The sequence below is a fragment of the Sycon ciliatum genome, chromosome 13, assembly GCF_964019385.1.
Source record: "Sycon ciliatum chromosome 13, ocSycCili1.1, whole genome shotgun sequence".
NCBI classification, from domain to species: domain Eukaryota; kingdom Metazoa; phylum Porifera; class Calcarea; order Leucosolenida; family Sycettidae; genus Sycon; species Sycon ciliatum.
This window is the reverse complement of record NC_088655.1, coordinates 10,724,492-10,743,883: the sequence shown is the minus strand read 5'-3', so window position 1 is coordinate 10,743,883 and position 19,392 is coordinate 10,724,492. Positions and strand designations below refer to the sequence as shown.

Here is a 19,392-nt window from a genome sequence, read left to right as displayed (position 1 = left end):
AAGAGGAGAAATACAGGCAGTGATATTGCTATGGTGGTGACAGCAGTCACGTGTGGAAAATAGCAACGGATGCATGGTGGGGGTTGGGGGGGGGGGGAAGAGGCTCACAGAAGCAAACACTGGGACAGGCCATCATGAACCTGTCAGTAACTGAACGCATTGAGCAGTAGCGGTGCAGCAAGAAATGGAAGGAAGCTATGTAATGAGCTGCGCACCAAAATCGGCAACCACACAGCAAACCAGAAATATGGCATCAGCAATGTCAAAGTGAGCGGATAGAATAAAATCCAGGATGTGAAAGTTCTTTATTCGTTCGATAGCACGTTCTACATGAACGCGTAGCGAGGCAACGCGGCGGGTCTGCACCAACTCCTTTTCGGTCAGCTGTTGGCCATTCTTGATGAACGGTGGTATGTTGACATAGGCACCCCGTTCTGAGGTAACAAGAAACAAGAAGCACAGTTTATAAGCTTCCAAGGAAAACTTGCTTACACCACCATTTCCAGCATTGACTGCACAACACATCTACTGTAAGGAGGAGTTTACAGCACTGATCGCAACCATAAAGTATTGTTCACCAAAAGGAAACAAAACAGGGGACATACCTTCACAGAGTTCCTTGATTGTGAATCCTTTGTCCGCCATGACTGAGTCACCTTTGTCCAGCAAATCCAGCACTCCACACGTCTTGGTGATTTCACGGTCAGAAACTGACCCACCATACAGGGAAGAGATGAACGAGATAGCTCCACTGGGTGTGATGCAAACTAGAGCTTTGAATGTGTTTCTATTCTTGTACGTTGACCAGGTGACTCTCTGAGTGTCGGGGTCGGAGGGAATCTGGATGGGGAACTCGGTGCAATCGATTATAGTGCGTGTGGTGGGGTATAGGTCGCGGAACTTCTGGGGCATAGCGGCATCGATCTACAGGTTAGTAGATAGAACATGGGCACATAGCACACACACACACACACACACACACCAATGGGACTCAATTCTCGAAAGACCAGATCAAGCACAGACACTGATGCGATCGTATGTAAGGTATACTTTAGGAAAAAAATAAACCAGCCCTATTGCAATCCAAAAGGCTGGACTCACTAACGACCTGTAATGGGTTAGGCTTCAGCTGTTGAGCCACGGGCATATCATCAACAGACATAAATCATTCTGGCATGACAACTAACCTGCGCTCTAGACGGCCAGGCGGGTAGCTGTGCGGACTTGAAGGCGTGGTACATGACCATAAGGTACGAGGTGAAGATGCGGCTCACAGTACCTGCACTGATTGAAAACCTCTGAGCCAGGTCTTCGTTAGGACAATCCAGCCGCAACTTCATGAACGTAAGGAGCAGGCTGTTTTCATCGTCCAAGGCCCTCACACACTGACGTTGCCGTTCACCTATGCAGTGGGCACAGTACATTGAACCGAGACATGTATGACATGGCCCACGAAAAGAAGTTTGATTTGCCAGGAGGATGGAGACTCACAGCACTGAGTATGGAAATTATGGTACCGACACAAGTAGGTTCCGTACTACTGAAGTCATTCCACCCAACAACATTGCAAAGCACAGTATTTACATCATCAAAATCTAGCACAGAGCAGATAACATCCTCACCTGTTCTTGCTCCATTCCATAAGGTCATCCCCTTGCAGTGGGGCTCCAGGAAAGCCACCAATGCCTGAAATTGCTCATAGCTGGGGATACCAGTATAGAACTTGGTGAGGCTGTCACTGTTGCAAATCCTGGCGACAGAAAACTCTGGTGCTGGTACTGTGGCAGTTTCCTCCAACTTGACTCGCAGTGCCTCATTCTCCTGTGTCAACTTCTGCACCTCCATCCGCAACCGTGTGTTCTCCTCCAAACATTCCTGGATCTGAGTTCGCACTTCACTGATCTGCTCATCAACGCTGGGCAGGGATGGTGATGGCTGCTCCTCACAAGTGCTTTCACATGTTTCAGGCTTCGCTGCTGACGGTTGGGGCGTTTTGTCCTGATGTGTCTTCAGAGCCACGCGTTCTTTTGGCGTTTTCCTCGTCTTCTCTGCTGCTGACCATGCGAACAGCGTTGGGGTAGGATGCTCCTTGGAGCGCTTTCCGCCAACAAAATGAGCGCCGCAGACCCTTGTCGAGCTGCCCACAACCACACTCAATGTCCGCATGTTGTGGAGCCACTTTTTGAGTGTAGGCTTCTTTCCCAGAGGAAGACGGTGAAAAGAAAGCTTTGTTCCATCTTTCCGCTTGCCACCCCGATTAGAGCAGCCAAAGACGCAGCAAGTCTTCGTCATCGTGTCTAAACGACTACAACCACTTCCTCCACAGTCGACAGATAACCTGAACCTAACTAAACCAAAATGTAAGTTTGTTCTTTCTTCAAACCACGAAGCCCAAAAGTTTTTGCCACCCAATCTGAGCTTCCCGCGCGATGACGTAAACCAATGATGTCACTTGCCCTTGTGTGTACAACGCCTATTCAAGACGTGCCTCCAGTCAAGAATTAGGGTCTTACTCGAGAACTTCACAAATACAGGCCTAGGCACCGCACAAAACTGATACATGTAGATGGCACGAACGAAAGACAAAAATAGGCTAGACAAAGTCTGCAGAACCAGCTACGAAGTGCGGAGGGGGCTGCTGGCGCCTGTTTACGGCTCCATTGTGTTCACAAGCACATACATGTATATGAAAAGTGAGGCTGTGCAGTGATTGTACCGCTTATGGCTTTGCCGTGTCGTCTGGGTGGGCTCGGTTTGATTAACCCTGTGTCCATATGCCAACAATACGAATCGTGGGTTCGGATGACCAACCCTCTGTCTCGGAGAATCTTGTCAAGGGATGGATCCATCGGTGACTCGGTAGTATTAATCAGGTCGGCCAAGAGAGACGCCAGGGCATCTTCTCGACGTCATCAGAAACTGGAATTCGACGCGATATCGGGCAGTGCGTCGGAGTCGCTACGACATGTCATTGACGTCGCGAAGGAGAAAGGGTCATCGAGCTGGCTGACGTGCCGTCCGCTTAAGAAGTATCATTTTAATTTATCAAAGGGAGAGTTCTGGGACGGACTCTGCCTCCGTTACGGATGGACGCCGGCCAGGGTACCGTCACACTGCTCTTGCGGCCAAGAGGCAACTGTCGCGCATTCCCTGTCGTGCCCCATGTGGAGGGTTTCCCTCCATTAGACACAATGGTATTCGGGACGTCACGGCCCAGTTGTCGGATGAGGTGTGCACCAGTGTGTCCATCGAGCCCTTGCTGCAACCGCTGAAGGGGGAGCGTCTTCCCTACCAGACTGCGAATGTGGAGGACCGTGCCCGGTTGGATGTCGCTGCCAATGGTTTGTGGGGCAGTCGTTTTGAGCGTACACTTATTGATATACGGGTTTTTAACCCTCACTCACGCTCGAATCGATCTGCACCACATACTATTGTGTATCAGCGACACGAAAAAGAAAAGAGAAGGCACTATGAGGAGCGGGTGAGGCAGGTTGAGCAAGCCTCCTTTGTTCCGGCGGTCATGTTAGCCAGTGGCGGAATGGGTCCAGCATCAACAGCACTGTATAAACGCATTGCTCATCTGTTGACTGAGAAGAGGGGTGAGCACTATTCTCATGTTATGGCATTTGTTAGATGCAAGATTTCCTTCAGCCTTTTGAAATCCTGTATCATGTGCATTCGCGGTTGTAGGCGTATAAATTTTAGTTTGCACCATCCTGCGGAGCCCACGCTGCTTTGGCAGTGGCGGAGGCTCGCTTGCCGACGTAACCGTCGGAGACCATCATGAACAATGGACTGACTAATTATTCACTTGTCCTGTCTTTCTAAATAACATGTTATTGTACATATTCTTGGTTTAGTTTTGTGCCTTTTTCGTGCTTTGGAGTTATTTGTTGTTTTTGACTGTTGATAGTAGATTTACATGACTTGTGTAAAACAAATAATAATAAAAAAATGAAAAAGTGATTGTACCGAGAAACTTCTGTATGGAGCACAACGGTCACGACGGGCTGTCCGCTTTGGGTAGTGTTATCTCTTTCCTTCACCCTACACAGTGGGTCCATTGTTATTAGGCATCTGCCTGTTTTGGTTTTCTCCACTATAAATAAAAGAATAAAACAAACAATAAAAGAATACTACTATACTAGTTAATGGGTGGGTCACATTAAGGGAACAATCCTCAGATGATAAACCGGGAATGATCTTTTCTACTTTTAATCACGGCCACACTGGATACGCACGATGAAAAAATCTCACTCACAGGAGCCATTTTTCTGGCACCATTCGCTGCTGGCAGTCTGTCAGCCCCGCTCCTCGGCCAGTGTTGCATCAGCACAGCTTCTGGAGTATCGCCCCACTTCATAACGCAATAAAAAAAACAAGGAAACTCAAAGAAATCCAGGGGAAGCCGCGGATGATTATAATCTTCGGCGGAAAAACAGGGCCTCGAGCTGATTTTCATCGCGCGGATCTCTCAAATATCCCGCTCATAGGCAGATATCCATGGTAACGACGGATGTTTTTCAAATTTTCCCTCAGTGTGACCGGCCCATTAGGGCTCAAGATTATTTCAAGGAATGCACTGCGTACATGTACTTAAACAAAAGTTTGGACTCGGATGGAGAGCCAAGGATTAATTTTTAAGAAAGAAAATGGACCAAGGAACTACAAGGTACGCTATTTTGTGCACTAACACCACCAGTTACTTAACAATCAGCTCATGCGATAACATTGCACGACACTGACCGACGGTACTGACGTTCTACAACTAACTGGCTAACAGCTGTAGCACATCTTGGATGCGCACTCAAACAGCCTTCCAACTTGGAAGGTTCTAGGTTATAGAAATAACGTAAAGAGGGGAAGGTGAGCGCAACCAAGATAAGCGCGAGCTGAAAGTCTCAGCTGTGAAGGACGTTGGCGGATGTTCATGCATGTCGATGACGATACTGGCAAGACCACTGGACAATGCGGTCAAACCACGATTCAGGAACGCAAAGCAACATTCTACACAACGTGTGTGGCTAAAAAGACTCGACGATCAATAAAAGGGGAAGCTATGCGAACAAGAATCATGCAAAACCGAACGCCTCCTTAAACAGCACTGTACTTCGACTATGACAATAATATTATTATTATTTGAAGGTTCTGCTGCATACAACTGTGGCACTTGGGGCCTACCGATGTCGGAGCTCGTGCGAATTGATTCGTTCCACAGGACCCAGTCACCCAGCTAAGGTAGTAAGGACCATCATCCACATGCGGTACCCTAAACGAATTAGCAATGACACTCTGTATAAGCGCTGCGGAGCTGTCCCCATCAGCGAGATGATCACAAGGCAGCGCTACAGTCTCGCTGGCCATATCTTTCGTTTGGCCCCAACTGTTCCTCCACAGTTGGCAGTGGATATGTATCTTCGCCTGGCCAACGACGAGGGCACTGAACGCTTCAGGGGTCGACCTCGGACGACTTTGGTAACGGTCTTGCAGACGGAACTGTTATCATGGCATGGACTTACCCTCCACCAGCCACTAGATGTTGACGCAGTCCGCACAATGGCAGCGGACCGACAGGCATGGCGTGGAGCCCGCCCCACCTAACAGGACTGATTCCCGTGATCCACGTGATTCCGCCAGACATTTTTGCATATTCTATTTTATTTTATACTTTGGATGAAGTTTTCCATTAGTCCTATTGGTATTGTTGCTAACGGCTTTTGTTGACGTCACTTCTGTCATTTTATTGTATCGTATTACTGATTCTTCAGACATCAATCCTGAATGGCATAAGCGAAAGTGGCAATAATAATGCCGCCAACTTCACTTCTTTTCGACGAGAATCTGCCAATTTGTCCAGCAATATCTGTGCAGGGTGATCCTCGATCATACATGTACATGTTAAAAAACAGCTAGTTATTGTTCCTCGTGAGGTTGACGGTATGCAGTGTAATGATCACCGTGTCACTGTGGCTCTGAAGATTTTGTCGCTATTGGCTGGTTGTCGTGAAAACCGAGTTCGTTACTCACGAGGTGGGCTGTGCTTTCTTCGTGTGTCCCCTGAAGAGTTACTAGTACATTCACATGATACTGAACTCATGAGTCGAGTCCTGTGCCTCAAAACTTCGGTACAGAAATTAATTACAACATCAGCTTCGGTGTACGCGTGCAAGCACTAAGGCTAAGCACTTTTCTTTTTACAACGCTTAGTAGGATATACATGTAGTGGACAGATGAAGCGGTTGAGAGATGAAGTATAAAATTATTAAATAATGGTCAAGAAATGAGAGTGGAAAAAATAGTTCGTGTGGGTAGTATTTTCACGCTGATGATAAGAAAAGAAACTGGATGCTGGACGAAGAATTTGTACTATGTCATATGATACCGATCACTAGTGAACCGGTACGAAGGTGGATGAACGAGAATATAACAAGAAATAAATACTTGTGGAGAATATAATAAAAATTTTGAGTGAGAAAAATACGATTACGATTGTATTCTTTTGATGGTGATAGGTGTCAAGTGGATTACGATGTCGTACTTCCTGCTGGCTCAGCAGGCTTCTTGACCAACGTTACTAGTACGCCAGCGGTCAGTTTCCGGGCTAATAATTATAGCTACATGTAGGTATTTTTAAAGTTTGTTACTGCTGTTTTCTTTCCAGAAGCCAGTCTGGGCAGTTCCACAGCCACATGCGGTACATGTCTAAGGCAGCATGCAGACACAGTATGCGGTGTGTCGTTTTAACTTTAGTTGAAAGCAAGGGAATGGGAAAGTTGTTACAAGGCGTAGGGAGGGGTGAAATAAATAAGGGATGCTAAAATAATGCACAAGTATAGTGGCGCCGCTACGACTTGAATGGCTATGGGGTATACATCTACATACATACATAGAGTATTGAGAGGTTAAGTGCAGAACACACGTTATGCCTGAGAGACAAATATTCATACATGGATACTAGCTTGCGCTGAGATTGAGCATTGAAATGTGTTTAAACTTGAAACCTGTTGTCACATTGATCGAAATAAATAGAAAGTACGGTATTAGGGGCTTGTTTACTGCTTGGAAAGCTGAGCTTGACGTTCTTCGTGAAATATTAACTTAGCTGACTCGATGATATCTCAACGTGGGTATTCCGAGAAAACGGGACTGAAAAAATACGATGGGCGAAGTGTCGGTACACAGTGTGACTATGACGTGAAGTTTTCCATTCCCGTTGTCTCCACTTTGATTTTCAAGAACATGGTGTCGTCTCGCAGGTACTGCTGGGCGGAACTGTTGAGCATCTGATGTGACATGAAGCAGGGGCAGCCTGGAGAAGACGTGACAAAATGCAGTAAATGCACACACACACACATGGTTAGGAGGGTAGCACATTGATCGCCAATCTACAGTTATGGCAACTGAAATCCGACCCTTTAGCTATGCGTTCACATTCTAGCGGTCTCCATATTCGTAGTTTTACTATCCCGACGTGTTGGGTCTTTGCGATGTGGGTCGGATTTCAGTTGCCAGCACTGAACCACCTACTCTAGTGCAATCGTGTATCATTCGTCACAGGCGTGGAGTACAATACTCTTAGCATAGGTAGTTGAAAACTTCAGCGGCAGTTACAGTGTGCAGATCACCCTTTGCGGGGCATACCTTCTGCAGAGAAACGTTCCCGGACATCTTCTTAGATATGATCGGCATCTGGATTTCACACTTCCTATCTTTGAGCACAGTTACATATACCGGTACTAGTAGTTTTAAACATTCTTATTTGAATGATTTCACTTGGGACTTGGCATATTGCAGGTATCTCCTGATGGTGAAAATGTACACTAGCCTAGTTGTTCAATATCCCCATAATTATTACACTGGCATCTCAAATGCTTCTTGCTCTCTTACAGGACATGATAAATGAATAACTTCTACATTTCAGTTGCCATATCAAAATTTGTAAGAACTAATACCGTTCTCTACGTACCTGATGCGACGTTGAGGCCACTGGTGGGTCTCTGGAAGCTGGAGCTGCTAATGTCCGGAGTGAATGTCTCGCTGACGTGATGCCTGGCTGGCGACTGATCCAGGAGGCTGAGCGTGACGCGGCGGTTGAAGGGCCACTGCAGAATGGCATCGTACTCGCCCGCCATGATCACGAAGAACAGGGACACGTACTTGCCGTGCCCTGCGCCGTCTCCGTTCACATAGAGCCTGGCGCATGCCTTGTAACCATATCTACCTGCATAGAAAGGCTGGCTGTAGTGTGAGGTCTGCAGGGGAGAGAGAGAGAGAGAGAGAGAGAGAGAGAGAGAGAGAGTGAGTGGGAGAAAGAGAAAGAGTGTGCGTGCGTGTGTGTGCGAGAGAGGGAGAAAGAGAGAGCACAACAAAACACATCCACAAGTATTTTTAGTCCACTGATTTAACTATCTCGTAATACGTAACCTGACGGTAAAGAGGAAAAGAAAATTCGGATCTCCGTTTCCAAGGCAATTTGTGAGTCGGGCTGGATGCTCACACGCAGAGCATCTGATACTAGTAGGCAGTTAAAGCTTATTCAAGCTTATATATACATACATATGAGGCTTTTAAAAACGTTTTGAAGAGTCATTTATAAAAGTAAGAAATATTTTCACGGTTCGCGTCAGACTCGACTGGAGGCCGAGTTGTCCGCTTCCGTGGGAACGCCACAGACCTCACTGATAATGCACGAGACATGCAAATAATAACTGTATTTAACTAGGCTGTACCTTAATTCCTCGCTTGGCCTCGTCCAGGAGCTTGGAAAAGTTGGGAATGCGCCAGATCAGGAATCCACCGTACGCTGTCGTCTCCAGCTCCATGACCCGCAGGTCTAGCTGATCGGTTTGCTTGGCGATCTCCTGACAGACTGACTGCTGCTGACCACTGACAATCTTCACGCGTCACAACGAAACAAATCACATACAAATAAAGCAACGTAAGACGACGCGCACTCAACAATACGAAATAGTGGTAGCGACCTTGGCGAGCTCCAGGATGGGAGCAAAACCTTAGGCTATGAATGACTTGTAAATGCACTATGTGTGTTGAGGCCTGATGCATAATTGCAGATTCCTGCAGGCATAAACAAAAGCTCGGTCACTTCGTCATATTCTTCGCAAAGTGCAGCCAGTACAACCCAGCCATGTCCAGCAATGTCTGCAGTAGGCATGTACAATGGCCATGTTTATGCAGAGACTGGACCGCACCGGACACCTAGCCCGCATTGGGCACAGGGGCGCGTTCACCCCCCCCCCTCCAAAAAGGTTCGACCTTCAATGTAGGTTCAGCATGCATAATTATAATGGCCTTGAATGTCATGCACCAGCCATCCTATACATTATGCGGCCGTGCACACCCTCCCCCCCCCCCCGCCCCCCAAAAGGGGAACCCCTACGCCCCTGCTGGTCACGTGACTGTACCTTGGCTTCCGTCTGGCTGCGCATGGTCGTGTGCACGTCCATCTCCAGGTTGGAGACGCGCCGCTGCAGTTGCCCCTGGGCGCCCGACTGGCCCAGGCTCTGCGACGAGGTCTTCTGGCTCCTGACGTCCTCCGCCAGGCAATCCACACGCGCATCAAGCGCCTGCAAACCTGCAAAGGAAACACAGACCAACACAATTTGAATACATAAGATATTCTGCTCCTAACTTTACTTCCTTTTCCGCCTCACCAGGTCTGTACCTCAAAAGTAAAATCCCCGGGAGCAGGCTTTAAATGCCTCGTTGCTTGTTTATGATGCTGATTTCAGCCGCATGACCATGGTTAAAGTCAATTAAATCAATGGGACTCTCTTGTCTGTCACGTGATAAGTCTGCTGTGTGATCAATTTTAAAATTAATTACACCAAAAACAACGAGTCACGTACTCAAGCAATCATTGTGTCATTTATTTGCTGATGAACATGCATAACAGTCCGCTTTAGTGACCGTATGATGTACATTGAACTGCGTGACCAACGACCTCGGTTAGAACAATCAATCGCGAAGAACGAATAACGACACAGTCCTTGGACCTAGGACTATTAGACATCATGCGTTACCTTAACCCGATGACTACTGAGAAGTTGCAAATGACAACACTTTTCCCATGCAAGATCGAGGGTCAGTATTCACAAGTAACAACTTGACTGTACACATTGTGTTATAAGACGTACCTCGCCTGACGTTGCTCTCCACCTTAGACTGAAGGCTGGCTAGCTGCATCTGCTGGTGCTCGATGAGATCATCCTTGCGGCGCAATTCCTGCTCCACGCCCTGCAACTTGCCGTGGAATGCTGCGAAGTGTGCCGCAGTGTCACTGGGCTCCACGCAATGGCGGCCGAAGTCGGCACGTCGAATCTGAGCACACGAAACAGTACAATCCAGATATTGCATGGGTGTTCACGTGATTTCTGCTACATTTGCACTGCCATACTTAACCCAATTTTTAAAAAACGTTGCAGCTGCTGTTGCCGAAATGCACCGTACGACCATCATGCGGCCCGAGACCGAGATAATAAAAATATCTTCGTCTACTTCAAGTGTACTGGAATCCCTTAGAGTGCACAGAATTGCAGCCTAGATTTGTCAGTAACTATAGATTGATAGGGTGTTTTTGAATACTTCGAAGTAGTGTTTACATTCCCTGGATACCATGTTCATATGTACGTACCATCTGACCGCATCCCATACTGCAAGGTTCCTCTACCGCCTGGCACTCAGTGGAGAGGTGGGAGCGTAGTTGTCTCCTGGGTAGCCGCTTCTCGCAACCAGGGGACGTGCAGCTGATGATAGCCTCCTGGCAGTGCTCCTCGATGTGTATCTATGAGAGAGAGAGAGAGAGAAAGAGAGAGAACAAATGAGGACTTAGACCTCTACGGCAGTTTTGTTTAGCCTGAAAGCAGGTGCATGATGAGAGAGCAAGAGAGCAAGGAGAAGATGCCATACACTTAATAGCATCTATACAGGGTACAGGGAATTTCTATGCACTAGTATCCTTTCTACCTGAAAGCCCTTCGAAGCGTAGCTGCATAGCGTACAGCAGTACTGCAGTATGGCGTAAGTGATTTCCAAAGATGCAGTGGGGATACATACCTTCATCATAGCGTGTGGTATTGACTGGTTGCAGAACTTGCACACCGTGAGACGATGCGCACACTCCTTGGCCAAATGTTCGTCGAAATGCTGCCGCTCCACGGTATGCGGGCACCCTTTATTTGTGCAGGCGACCTTTTCAAACGGGCAAACCTTCAGATGATCCTATGAACACAGAATCAGAAAACCAAGCCCAATCATATCTCACTGTACATGTTCAAGGCAACGATTTGTTTATGCGCCTAACAAAAAGAAATCAAGATCTCCTTCCAGTGGTCCTTAAGTCAATTGCAATTACAGCAAAAAGCTGGTTTAAACGATCACCCCACGGTGCAAGCAAAAGCGGAAACAAAATGAGTTCATGGTGGATGGGTGCTTTACCTCAAGCTCGCGTAGCTTTCCCCTCCACTGGCACTTGGCGAAGTTCCTGCACCGGACCGGGATACAGTTGTTCTTTTCTCACTCACAAATCAGTACTGCAAACATACTCCCACACACACACCACACACAAACACACACACACACCTACACACACTCTCTCTCTTTCACACACACACACACACACACACACACACACACACACACACACACACTCATACACACACACACACTCATCACAGAATAAACAACTGCGGGGGACAGCGACAGCAAGAATTGCAGCAACAACCTGGTTTAAACGACCACCCCACGATGCAAGCAAAAGCGGAAACAAATGAGTTAATGGTGGATGGGTGCTTTACCTCAAGCTCGCGTAGCTTTCCCCTCCACTGGCACTTGGCGAAGTTCCTGCACCGGACCGGGATACAGTTGATTTCCCTCTCGCAGTGGCGGTCCCTGAACACCTCATCAAGGGGTTGACGGTCCTCAGGGCACCTGGGATCCGGCCCCTTCCTGAAACGTACACCAAACGAAGAACACGGTCAGTTGTTTGCCAAGTGAAGCATGCAAAAATCTGGACAGAACCTCAGCTTAAAATCGTGTTGAAGGTTGGTATGTGCTTTATGCTTATGCACTGGAGAATCTTTCATCATCATACTGGTAATCTCCTTGCATTCACAAGCAAACACATGTCTAGATCTTGCAGTTCAGACTCAGGCATTGCTCACGCTACCTCAAAGAGAAAACAGCAACACGTATCTAGTCTATGGGGGCAACCCCTGTGTTTACCATCTCCCTGCCACCAGTTAACTGTTCATTTTTACATAGTACCGAAGCATGGATAGGTCGTCCATCAATACAATCAGGTTAGTAGTCATAGGGCAGGGAAATGAGGAGGGGGGGGGGTATCATCAAGTTCTACATGCGTATGCAACTAACACCTCACCATCACCATGCTCAGTGATGAAAAATACATGTAAAATTACCTTAGCACTAACTCGATACATGACTGACAGAACCGGTGGCCACAGCTGGTTTGCACTGGCTTGCGCAGGATGTGCAGACAGATAGGGCACATCAAGTTTGCTGCTACCTCTTCTTCGGCATCCGCCTGATACCCGCCAGTGAACTCCACAGTCGTAGCTCCGTTGCGCCCAAGCCGGTTCCGTGCCTGCTCGGGCAGTTGTCGTATGTCGTCCAATCCCTTGGCAAGGGTCCTGGCAAACTCCTCCTCAGAGCCGCTGCCCAGTGAGGAGGTTGGGCTGTCCTTCGCATTTGATGCGGCTCCCTTGCTGGTGAAATGCACTGCTCCGTGATCATCACCGTGCGCTTGGGAGCTGAACGACGCTGGTCTACTGGCTGCTGGCTTCTGGTATTCATATCTGCTTGTAGCATCCGAAGGGTCCGTATGTTCGCCATGAGTAGACATAGCACCTATTGAATTCCTATGCTGTGATGGGATTTCCCCTAAATAAAACACACACCACAGGTACAGCAACGTAATACGTATTGTAGCGTCTTTTCCTTCTGAGCAAGAGTGACTATGTACTGAATAGACTCTTTGACTTCCCTTAATTTTACGCATCCACTAGAATCATTTAGTCAGTTCTTGCTGGAGTATGGAAAAAGCCTTCAGCTAGGTCGGATGTGTGCCAAGCGCTAGTTCAAGTCGACTTACTGTGTGCACATGTACACGTAGATCTATGTCATGAATTGAAAATCAATGAACTCTTGGCCACAAGTACCTGAAAAGTCGGTACACGTCCGACGATGAGAATGATTGCTCGGGAGGAGCAGCAGCAGCAGCACCCTGCAATGGGCGCTGTTTCTTTGCTTTTCTCAGCCTGGGAGTTGGTGCGTGTTTCAGACCATTCTCCGAGCTCTGTTCACTGGACTTCAACTTCTCGGAATGACGAAAAGCAATGCAACAACTAGCCTTTATATTTATAATGATCTTCAACAATCCCTGCTGCACTGGCCAACTACCGCAGTTTAGTTTGTCATTGTACAAATTACAATGTACCTGTCGAGGACAAGACAGGCGAGATTAGTAAACATGCATTCTACATCTACATTATTCTACAAAGTCATGTCGATGTACTGTACATTTGTAGCCAGTTCTGACCAGTCTAGGCGGTGAGAACAGGTGCTAGGTACAGACTCAGGACCTGTACTGTACATTGTAGCCAGTTCAGACCAGTCTAGACTCTAGGCGGTGAGAACAGGTACAGTAATGGTCAGGACACGGATGTGCGTGTACTTCAATCAATGATTATGTAATAATTGCGAGTGTATGCCGCCTAGTATTGCCGTCCCCGCCAGTCGACCGCTTTTAGAAGCTGCTTGATCTGACGTTAGATCAAGAGGCTGGTTGTGTCATTATCAGCCCTGCGTTTTCTTTCCGTTTACGCAAAATCGCAGTTCACAGCACATTCCGTTCGTATACGTACAGGGCACGTCCGAACATGTACAGTGTATGTTGAGTCAAAGGGGAGCCTACACCGTACACGACGACGACCACGCGTTCTTTCACGACGTTTTGATGAATCGCATTTCTTCCCCTCTTCACATGTACATGTACGTATTGTGTGACTCATGCACTGCCACCATCAATGCCAACGGAGACGCGAGATAGGACTTACCTTGAAGAAGCATGGTGTCGGTTGGTCAGAAATATAGGCAGTACTGCTGTTCAGACGTCCGGTCATATACCGGTACTAATATTACTGACTACTAGTATCCTCGTGGTTCAGCTGATAATAATGATGGGATCGCGAATCGCCAGATTGATTCCAGGTCGTCCCGTTTACTTTGGGGATTTCGACAAACGAACTTCTAACTAAGACGGTAACTGGGGCTTGTGTCCAGATCCACTCCCTTTTATCTTTTCTGAACAAGGGCATCGCCGTACATGTTCGGTAACTTAGTGCAGTGAAAGACTGGTTGGCACCGGTTGTGCAGAGCGCATACTGGCAGTGGCACGCTGACGGCCATGCATGCAGTACCAGTCAGTGATGACAGGCAGTGCATGCAGGTGAATGGAGTCTACACTGGAACAGTCGTACTCTAGTCCAGTCTGTAGTACTAGTATGGCCCTATGAGGCTATGGCCCAGTGTGATCAGTGAGTCAGTGGTCTGGTCTGTGTCAGTCGGGACCTTTCGCATTTGCTACGAAACGAATGCGAAACGAAAGTTTGATTCGCCTCGTAATCGTTTCGTTGAAAACAGATTTCAGGTTTCGCAAGTCGTCATGCAAATGTGCATGGCAACTACGAATACGGCCGCGGGCGCCGGTAGCTTGGCGTACGGGTTTTTACACGCACACGTGCATGGATCATGGAATCAAGGTAAAAATGTGTACCTTGCAAAACATGTGTACCTATCCAAATAAATGTGTACCTGACGGATTCGGAATGTGCCACGAATGAAGAGGCTTCCATTCGTGAAAACGAGTTCTCCGCAGGGACTCTGACGAATCCTCGAACCCAGGTGACGAATCAGCATTCGTTTCGTATCCGTACGCGGGGTGCGAAAGGTCCCTAGTCGGGACCTTTCGCATTTGCTACGAAACGAATGCGAAACGAAAGTTTGATTTGGCTCGTAATCGTTTCGTTGAAAAAACAGATTTCAGGTTTCGCAAGTCGTCATGCAAATGTGCATGGCAACTACGAATACGGCCGCGGGCGCCGGTAGCTTGGCGTACGGGTTTTTACACGCACACGTGCATGGATCATGGAATCAAGGGAAAAATGTGTACCTTGCAAAACATGTGTACCTATCCAAATAAATGTGTACCTGACGGATTCGGAGTGTGCCACGAATGAAGAGGCTTCCATTCGTGAAAACGAGTTCTCCGCAGGGACTCTGACGAATCCTCGAACCCAGGTGACGAATCAGCATTCGTTTCGTATCCGTACGCGGGGTGCGAAAGGTCCCTAGTGTGTGAAGTGACGTGAGTCTGTGTTTGGTGTACGTGGAATCGTCCTGGATGCGTCTAGAGTCTAGACTACTTGGTCCGACTTATTAAAATGTGCGCTTCACTTCAAAACTCAAGCATATGTACAAACGAGCACCTGTACTAAAAAATCAACCAAGAGACGGTAGATAGATAACTACTGTGTCGTTTCTTGGCCTGACCTTTTAGTTTTCATCGCTGCTGGTGTCTCAGGGCGCATCTGCAAGTGCGTCAACCTGCAAAACGTCGCCATTTTTTTCATCTCCTCCAAGCTACAATGCGCTTCTTTGATTTTTTCACTCCATAGGCACGATTTACACGATCGACTTCACCTCCTCCTCGTGCAGTACGACTACCAAAATGGTGGCTGTAGGTGTTTTCGCCTGAAGCTCGCACGACACCTTCAAATGAGGTGAACCGTAAACCACCACGCATAAAAATCACTTCTGACCACCGTGTACCGCGCCCGTAGGTCTACTGAGTCTGATCTGTGTCGACATATCATGCAGTCAGACCATGCGTGCTCTTCCCTGCCTGTTTCACGAATCCACTGCACTGGCCCCGGAGACTGGCGATCTTGTGACGCATCGCGATCGCGGCTTAGCGCGGGGTCCGAGGACTCCGCACAGTATCCGCCGGATAATTCCCCCTTTCTGCGCTTCAGTTTTCCAGGCAGGTTGTCGCCTGAAAGTCGACCTCAAGGCCGGTTATATATTTCGATTAACTTCTCGACGATCTCTTCTGTGATCTTGATTCGTCGGCCGCCACATCGTGAACGACTGCGAGAGAGATCAGCAAACTGACGGAGCGATGCTGCTGCTTTCTGCACGAGCTTCTGGATGATGCGTTTGCTGAAATTCTGCCAAGGAAACAGCGATTGCAGCGATTTCCATCCGCCAGGAGGCACTCGAGAACGATCGCCCAGGAGGTTTTGGTACTCTGTGACAATCCCCCATCGCAGCGGGGTGTTGATTTCAGCACCAGGCCTTCTCTGTGTTGCACGAGAAGCAACAGGAGTCCTCTGACGACAAAATTTGGTCGCAAAATGCTCGAGTCGACTAGTATCCTGAGCCGCTGCGTCCGCTGGAGTTGGAGCCATTTCTTCTTCAACATCACAAATTGACAACTGAAGGATAGTGTTAGGTAGTTGGAAAGTTTTATCCGTGCTGAGATTATTTGAATTATTTGTTTGGTTGACGTTCGAAGTGAAACGCACATTTTAATAAGTCGGACCAAGTACATGTATCTGTAGTACATGTACTACCTAGTACCTCGCGATGAATGATGACATAATCTCTTGAAAACAGCGCGCGTGTCACGAATCATGATTCATGAAGAGATGATTGACTGATGATGAGGAATGAGGACAGCTGCCTTAGCCTGCCTGGCATGATGCACGCATTGCACGGACACGATACTACTACTACTGTACTAGTACTAACTAGGTACAGTCATGTACATGTAGGTGCTGGTACGCCCACTCAGTACAGGGTAGACCTGGTACCGCGTACTGGTAGACCGTACTAGACGCATAACCTTGGATCGTGGGCGCAAAGAATACACTAGATAAGGCCGAGTAAAAAAAAATTACTAGATGATCGTCCTTTTTTTTGGAAAAATCGGGGAGGGCGGGAGGATTTTATTTTTATTTTTTTACTTTTACCCTCTCATGCACACAGTGTACACAACAACATCAAGGTTTTTTTTCTCTTTTTTTCTTTTTTTTTCTTTTTTTCTTTTTCTTTCTTCAGCAGATCGATACTGACGTTGTGATATACTAGTAGTATGTGGTCCATATAGTAAAGAAAGTATTAAACAAAGCGTGCACATGTTTCCTGCATCCGCGATCGGTAAAAAACCAACGATTTCGGCAAAAACTCACGATTTAAAAAATAAAATATTTCTTGGGGCGCTGACAAAAACTGGGGCGGACGGGGACGATCATCTAGCTTTTTTTTTTACTTGGCCTAAATAATAATTATGTCACAATATGTGGCGTATGTAAAGAAGTGCCTCATCACCGTCACAATCGCACACCCATAGCAGAAAAGGCCCCAAGCTGCGCACTCTGGTTTTCATGTACTCTTGGTTGTATCCTTAGGGCCTATCCACACTATGTAATAAAAACGGCGTGCCGTTTCAGAGTACGTGACGTACACGCGATGCTCTGTCCACACTGCACTCTGTCACCAGTGTAACTACGTCGTGTACCTGTTCATATTTTCTCTATTGCACAATGTTTGTAGCGCGTAGACCAGGAAAGGACTCCCTGGCTTGGTCTAGACCTACCCAGCTAGCTACAAAACAAGTGGCGGCCCAGCGATGGCAGCACTGACGCCGAGCTCAAGGAATATCACCCTGAACTCTGTTCCAGGTGCGGAAATTTGGCAACCGTGTGACTCTCGCGGCAGCGCAGCGCCAAGGTCGAGGCCGGCTGTAGCATCGCTTGACGAACCAGTGTTGGTGGCCGCCGTGTATTTCCAGTAAAACTCCCTGGCTTTGGCCTTCATGTTGTCAATTTTGGTCACAAGAGGGTTCTGCTTCCTCTCCAAACAATTCTTTCAAATCAGTGCTAGATCCAATTTTCAGTGAATTCTCCGAGTCTCGCTACTACACCTTCCTCTTCATCAGACCCCCGGGATTTCTTTGCATGTCCAGCCATGACTGTATCAATGTCGCCTCCGAGTGGTCGCTGAAACGGACGTGTGGCAACTCCAAAGCGAAAACAAGCGGCAGCTGGAAACAGCAAGAAAAAACTGCGATCCACAAACTCCATCGAGGCTCACACAACAAACACTGCGAAAACGGCACGTAGATGAGAAACGTGCTTTGTACAGGGGTCCGCGACTCACGTTCCGCGTGAATCCCACGTTCCCCGTTTTCGGCCATTTTTCGTCACTCACCTTGGCAACAAGCATGTTTACGGCGTGTTTACGTGGTTTTCTACCTAGTCTGGACAGGCCCTTAGTTCCGTTTTTTTCCCACTGGTAATACTAATAGGAACGAGAAAATCGATTCTGGGTTTTCAATAATATTTTTGTTATAAAATACACAGTAATACATGTCAAACAGGTAACGTAGTTGCGTGATGTCTGCGGCCTTCATCCTAGTATAGTACTAATACTTTTGCATTTTGGTCGCCTTGGAAACATACACGCGCTAGTGCCTTTGTACATGATTGTCATAACTACAAAGGCACGTGCGCGCGTTGACGTACTCTCCGTCCAGTATTCCAGGCTTGTCCCGGTTGTACTACCTGTAGATTGCGACACGCATGAGCTATGAGTAGTGTTTAAACCGAACACGGATTCTTCGAACGAATAATCTATCGAATAATTTCGCCCTCCATCGAACGAATAATCTATATTCTATCATACGCATGATGGCATTTTCAACACTTTTTCAGCACTTTTTAAGTAGTTTTTTAAATATTTTTTTTGCCGATTATCGGATTTTGTTATGTGGAGGTGCAAAACCGGTTAACCTGTACCGCCAAAAGTCCATAACCCCCAGAGTGGGCAACACCTGATCCAGCTCTGTATAGGGTCTTGGTCGAAAGTGGTCAAAGACCGAAAATCACATTCACTGCATCCATGTTTCCCTCATATGGAAAGAACAGAAGTACATGTATTACTAGATACCGATAGGAGATTAAACCTTGGAGGACAAGTGATTGAGAAGAAATACTACGAGCAGATCTACGCAGTGCAAATATCAGTAGGGTCAGCACTGAGCATAGATCGGTTTTTTTTTTTTTTTTTTTTTCGATTTCTGATAATTCCTACGACTATTCGATTATTCGTTCACCCCACGAATATTCTAAATTATTCGATTATTCGATTATTCGTTTCAACACTAGCTATGAGTATGACAGCAAGCACCACCACTCCAACACCTGTATACCGGTACGGTATGAACGCGGACAGGTGGCAGATCAAGTGCAGGCAGTGTGCGTGGCCCTAGTTCTTGTTTGATGTTCTAGTATG

At 47.3% G+C, this 19,392-nt stretch overlaps 2 protein-coding genes across 3 annotated transcripts; both read right to left on the bottom strand.

Moving 5' to 3' along the window:
- Nucleotide 1: 1 nt before the first annotated feature.
- Nucleotides 2-2,166, bottom strand: LOC135829175 (uncharacterized). The gene is made up of 4 exons (XM_065341578.1): nt 1,623-2,166; nt 1,188-1,402; nt 606-924; nt 2-434 (listed from the first exon to the last, which is right to left on the bottom strand). Exons 1-4 carry the CDS (start codon nt 2,164-2,166, stop codon nt 196-198), a joined length of 1,317 nt encoding a protein of 438 aa, XP_065197650.1. The 3' UTR covers nt 2-195.
- Nucleotides 2,167-6,151: 3,985 nt separating this feature from the next.
- LOC135829681 (TNF receptor-associated factor 3-like) lies at nt 6,152-14,320 on the bottom strand. 2 transcript variants are annotated; one of them, XM_065342071.1, is made up of 11 exons: nt 14,094-14,320; nt 12,438-12,918; nt 11,814-11,964; nt 11,455-11,500; nt 11,074-11,238; nt 10,652-10,801; nt 10,155-10,338; nt 9,423-9,592; nt 8,730-8,894; nt 7,967-8,252; nt 6,152-7,309 (listed from the first exon to the last, which is right to left on the bottom strand). In XM_065342071.1, the coding sequence occupies exons 3-11, from the start codon at nt 11,918-11,920 to the stop codon at nt 7,188-7,190; spliced, it is 1,395 nt and encodes a 464-aa protein (XP_065198143.1). In that variant the 5' UTR covers nt 11,921-11,964; nt 12,438-12,918; nt 14,094-14,320; the 3' UTR covers nt 6,152-7,187. The 2 variants fall into 2 exon arrangements, with proteins under 2 accessions (XP_065198143.1, XP_065198144.1); XM_065342072.1 differs by lacking the exon at nt 14,094-14,320 and adding an exon at nt 13,197-13,353.
- Nucleotides 14,321-19,392: the final 5,072 nt, after the last annotated feature.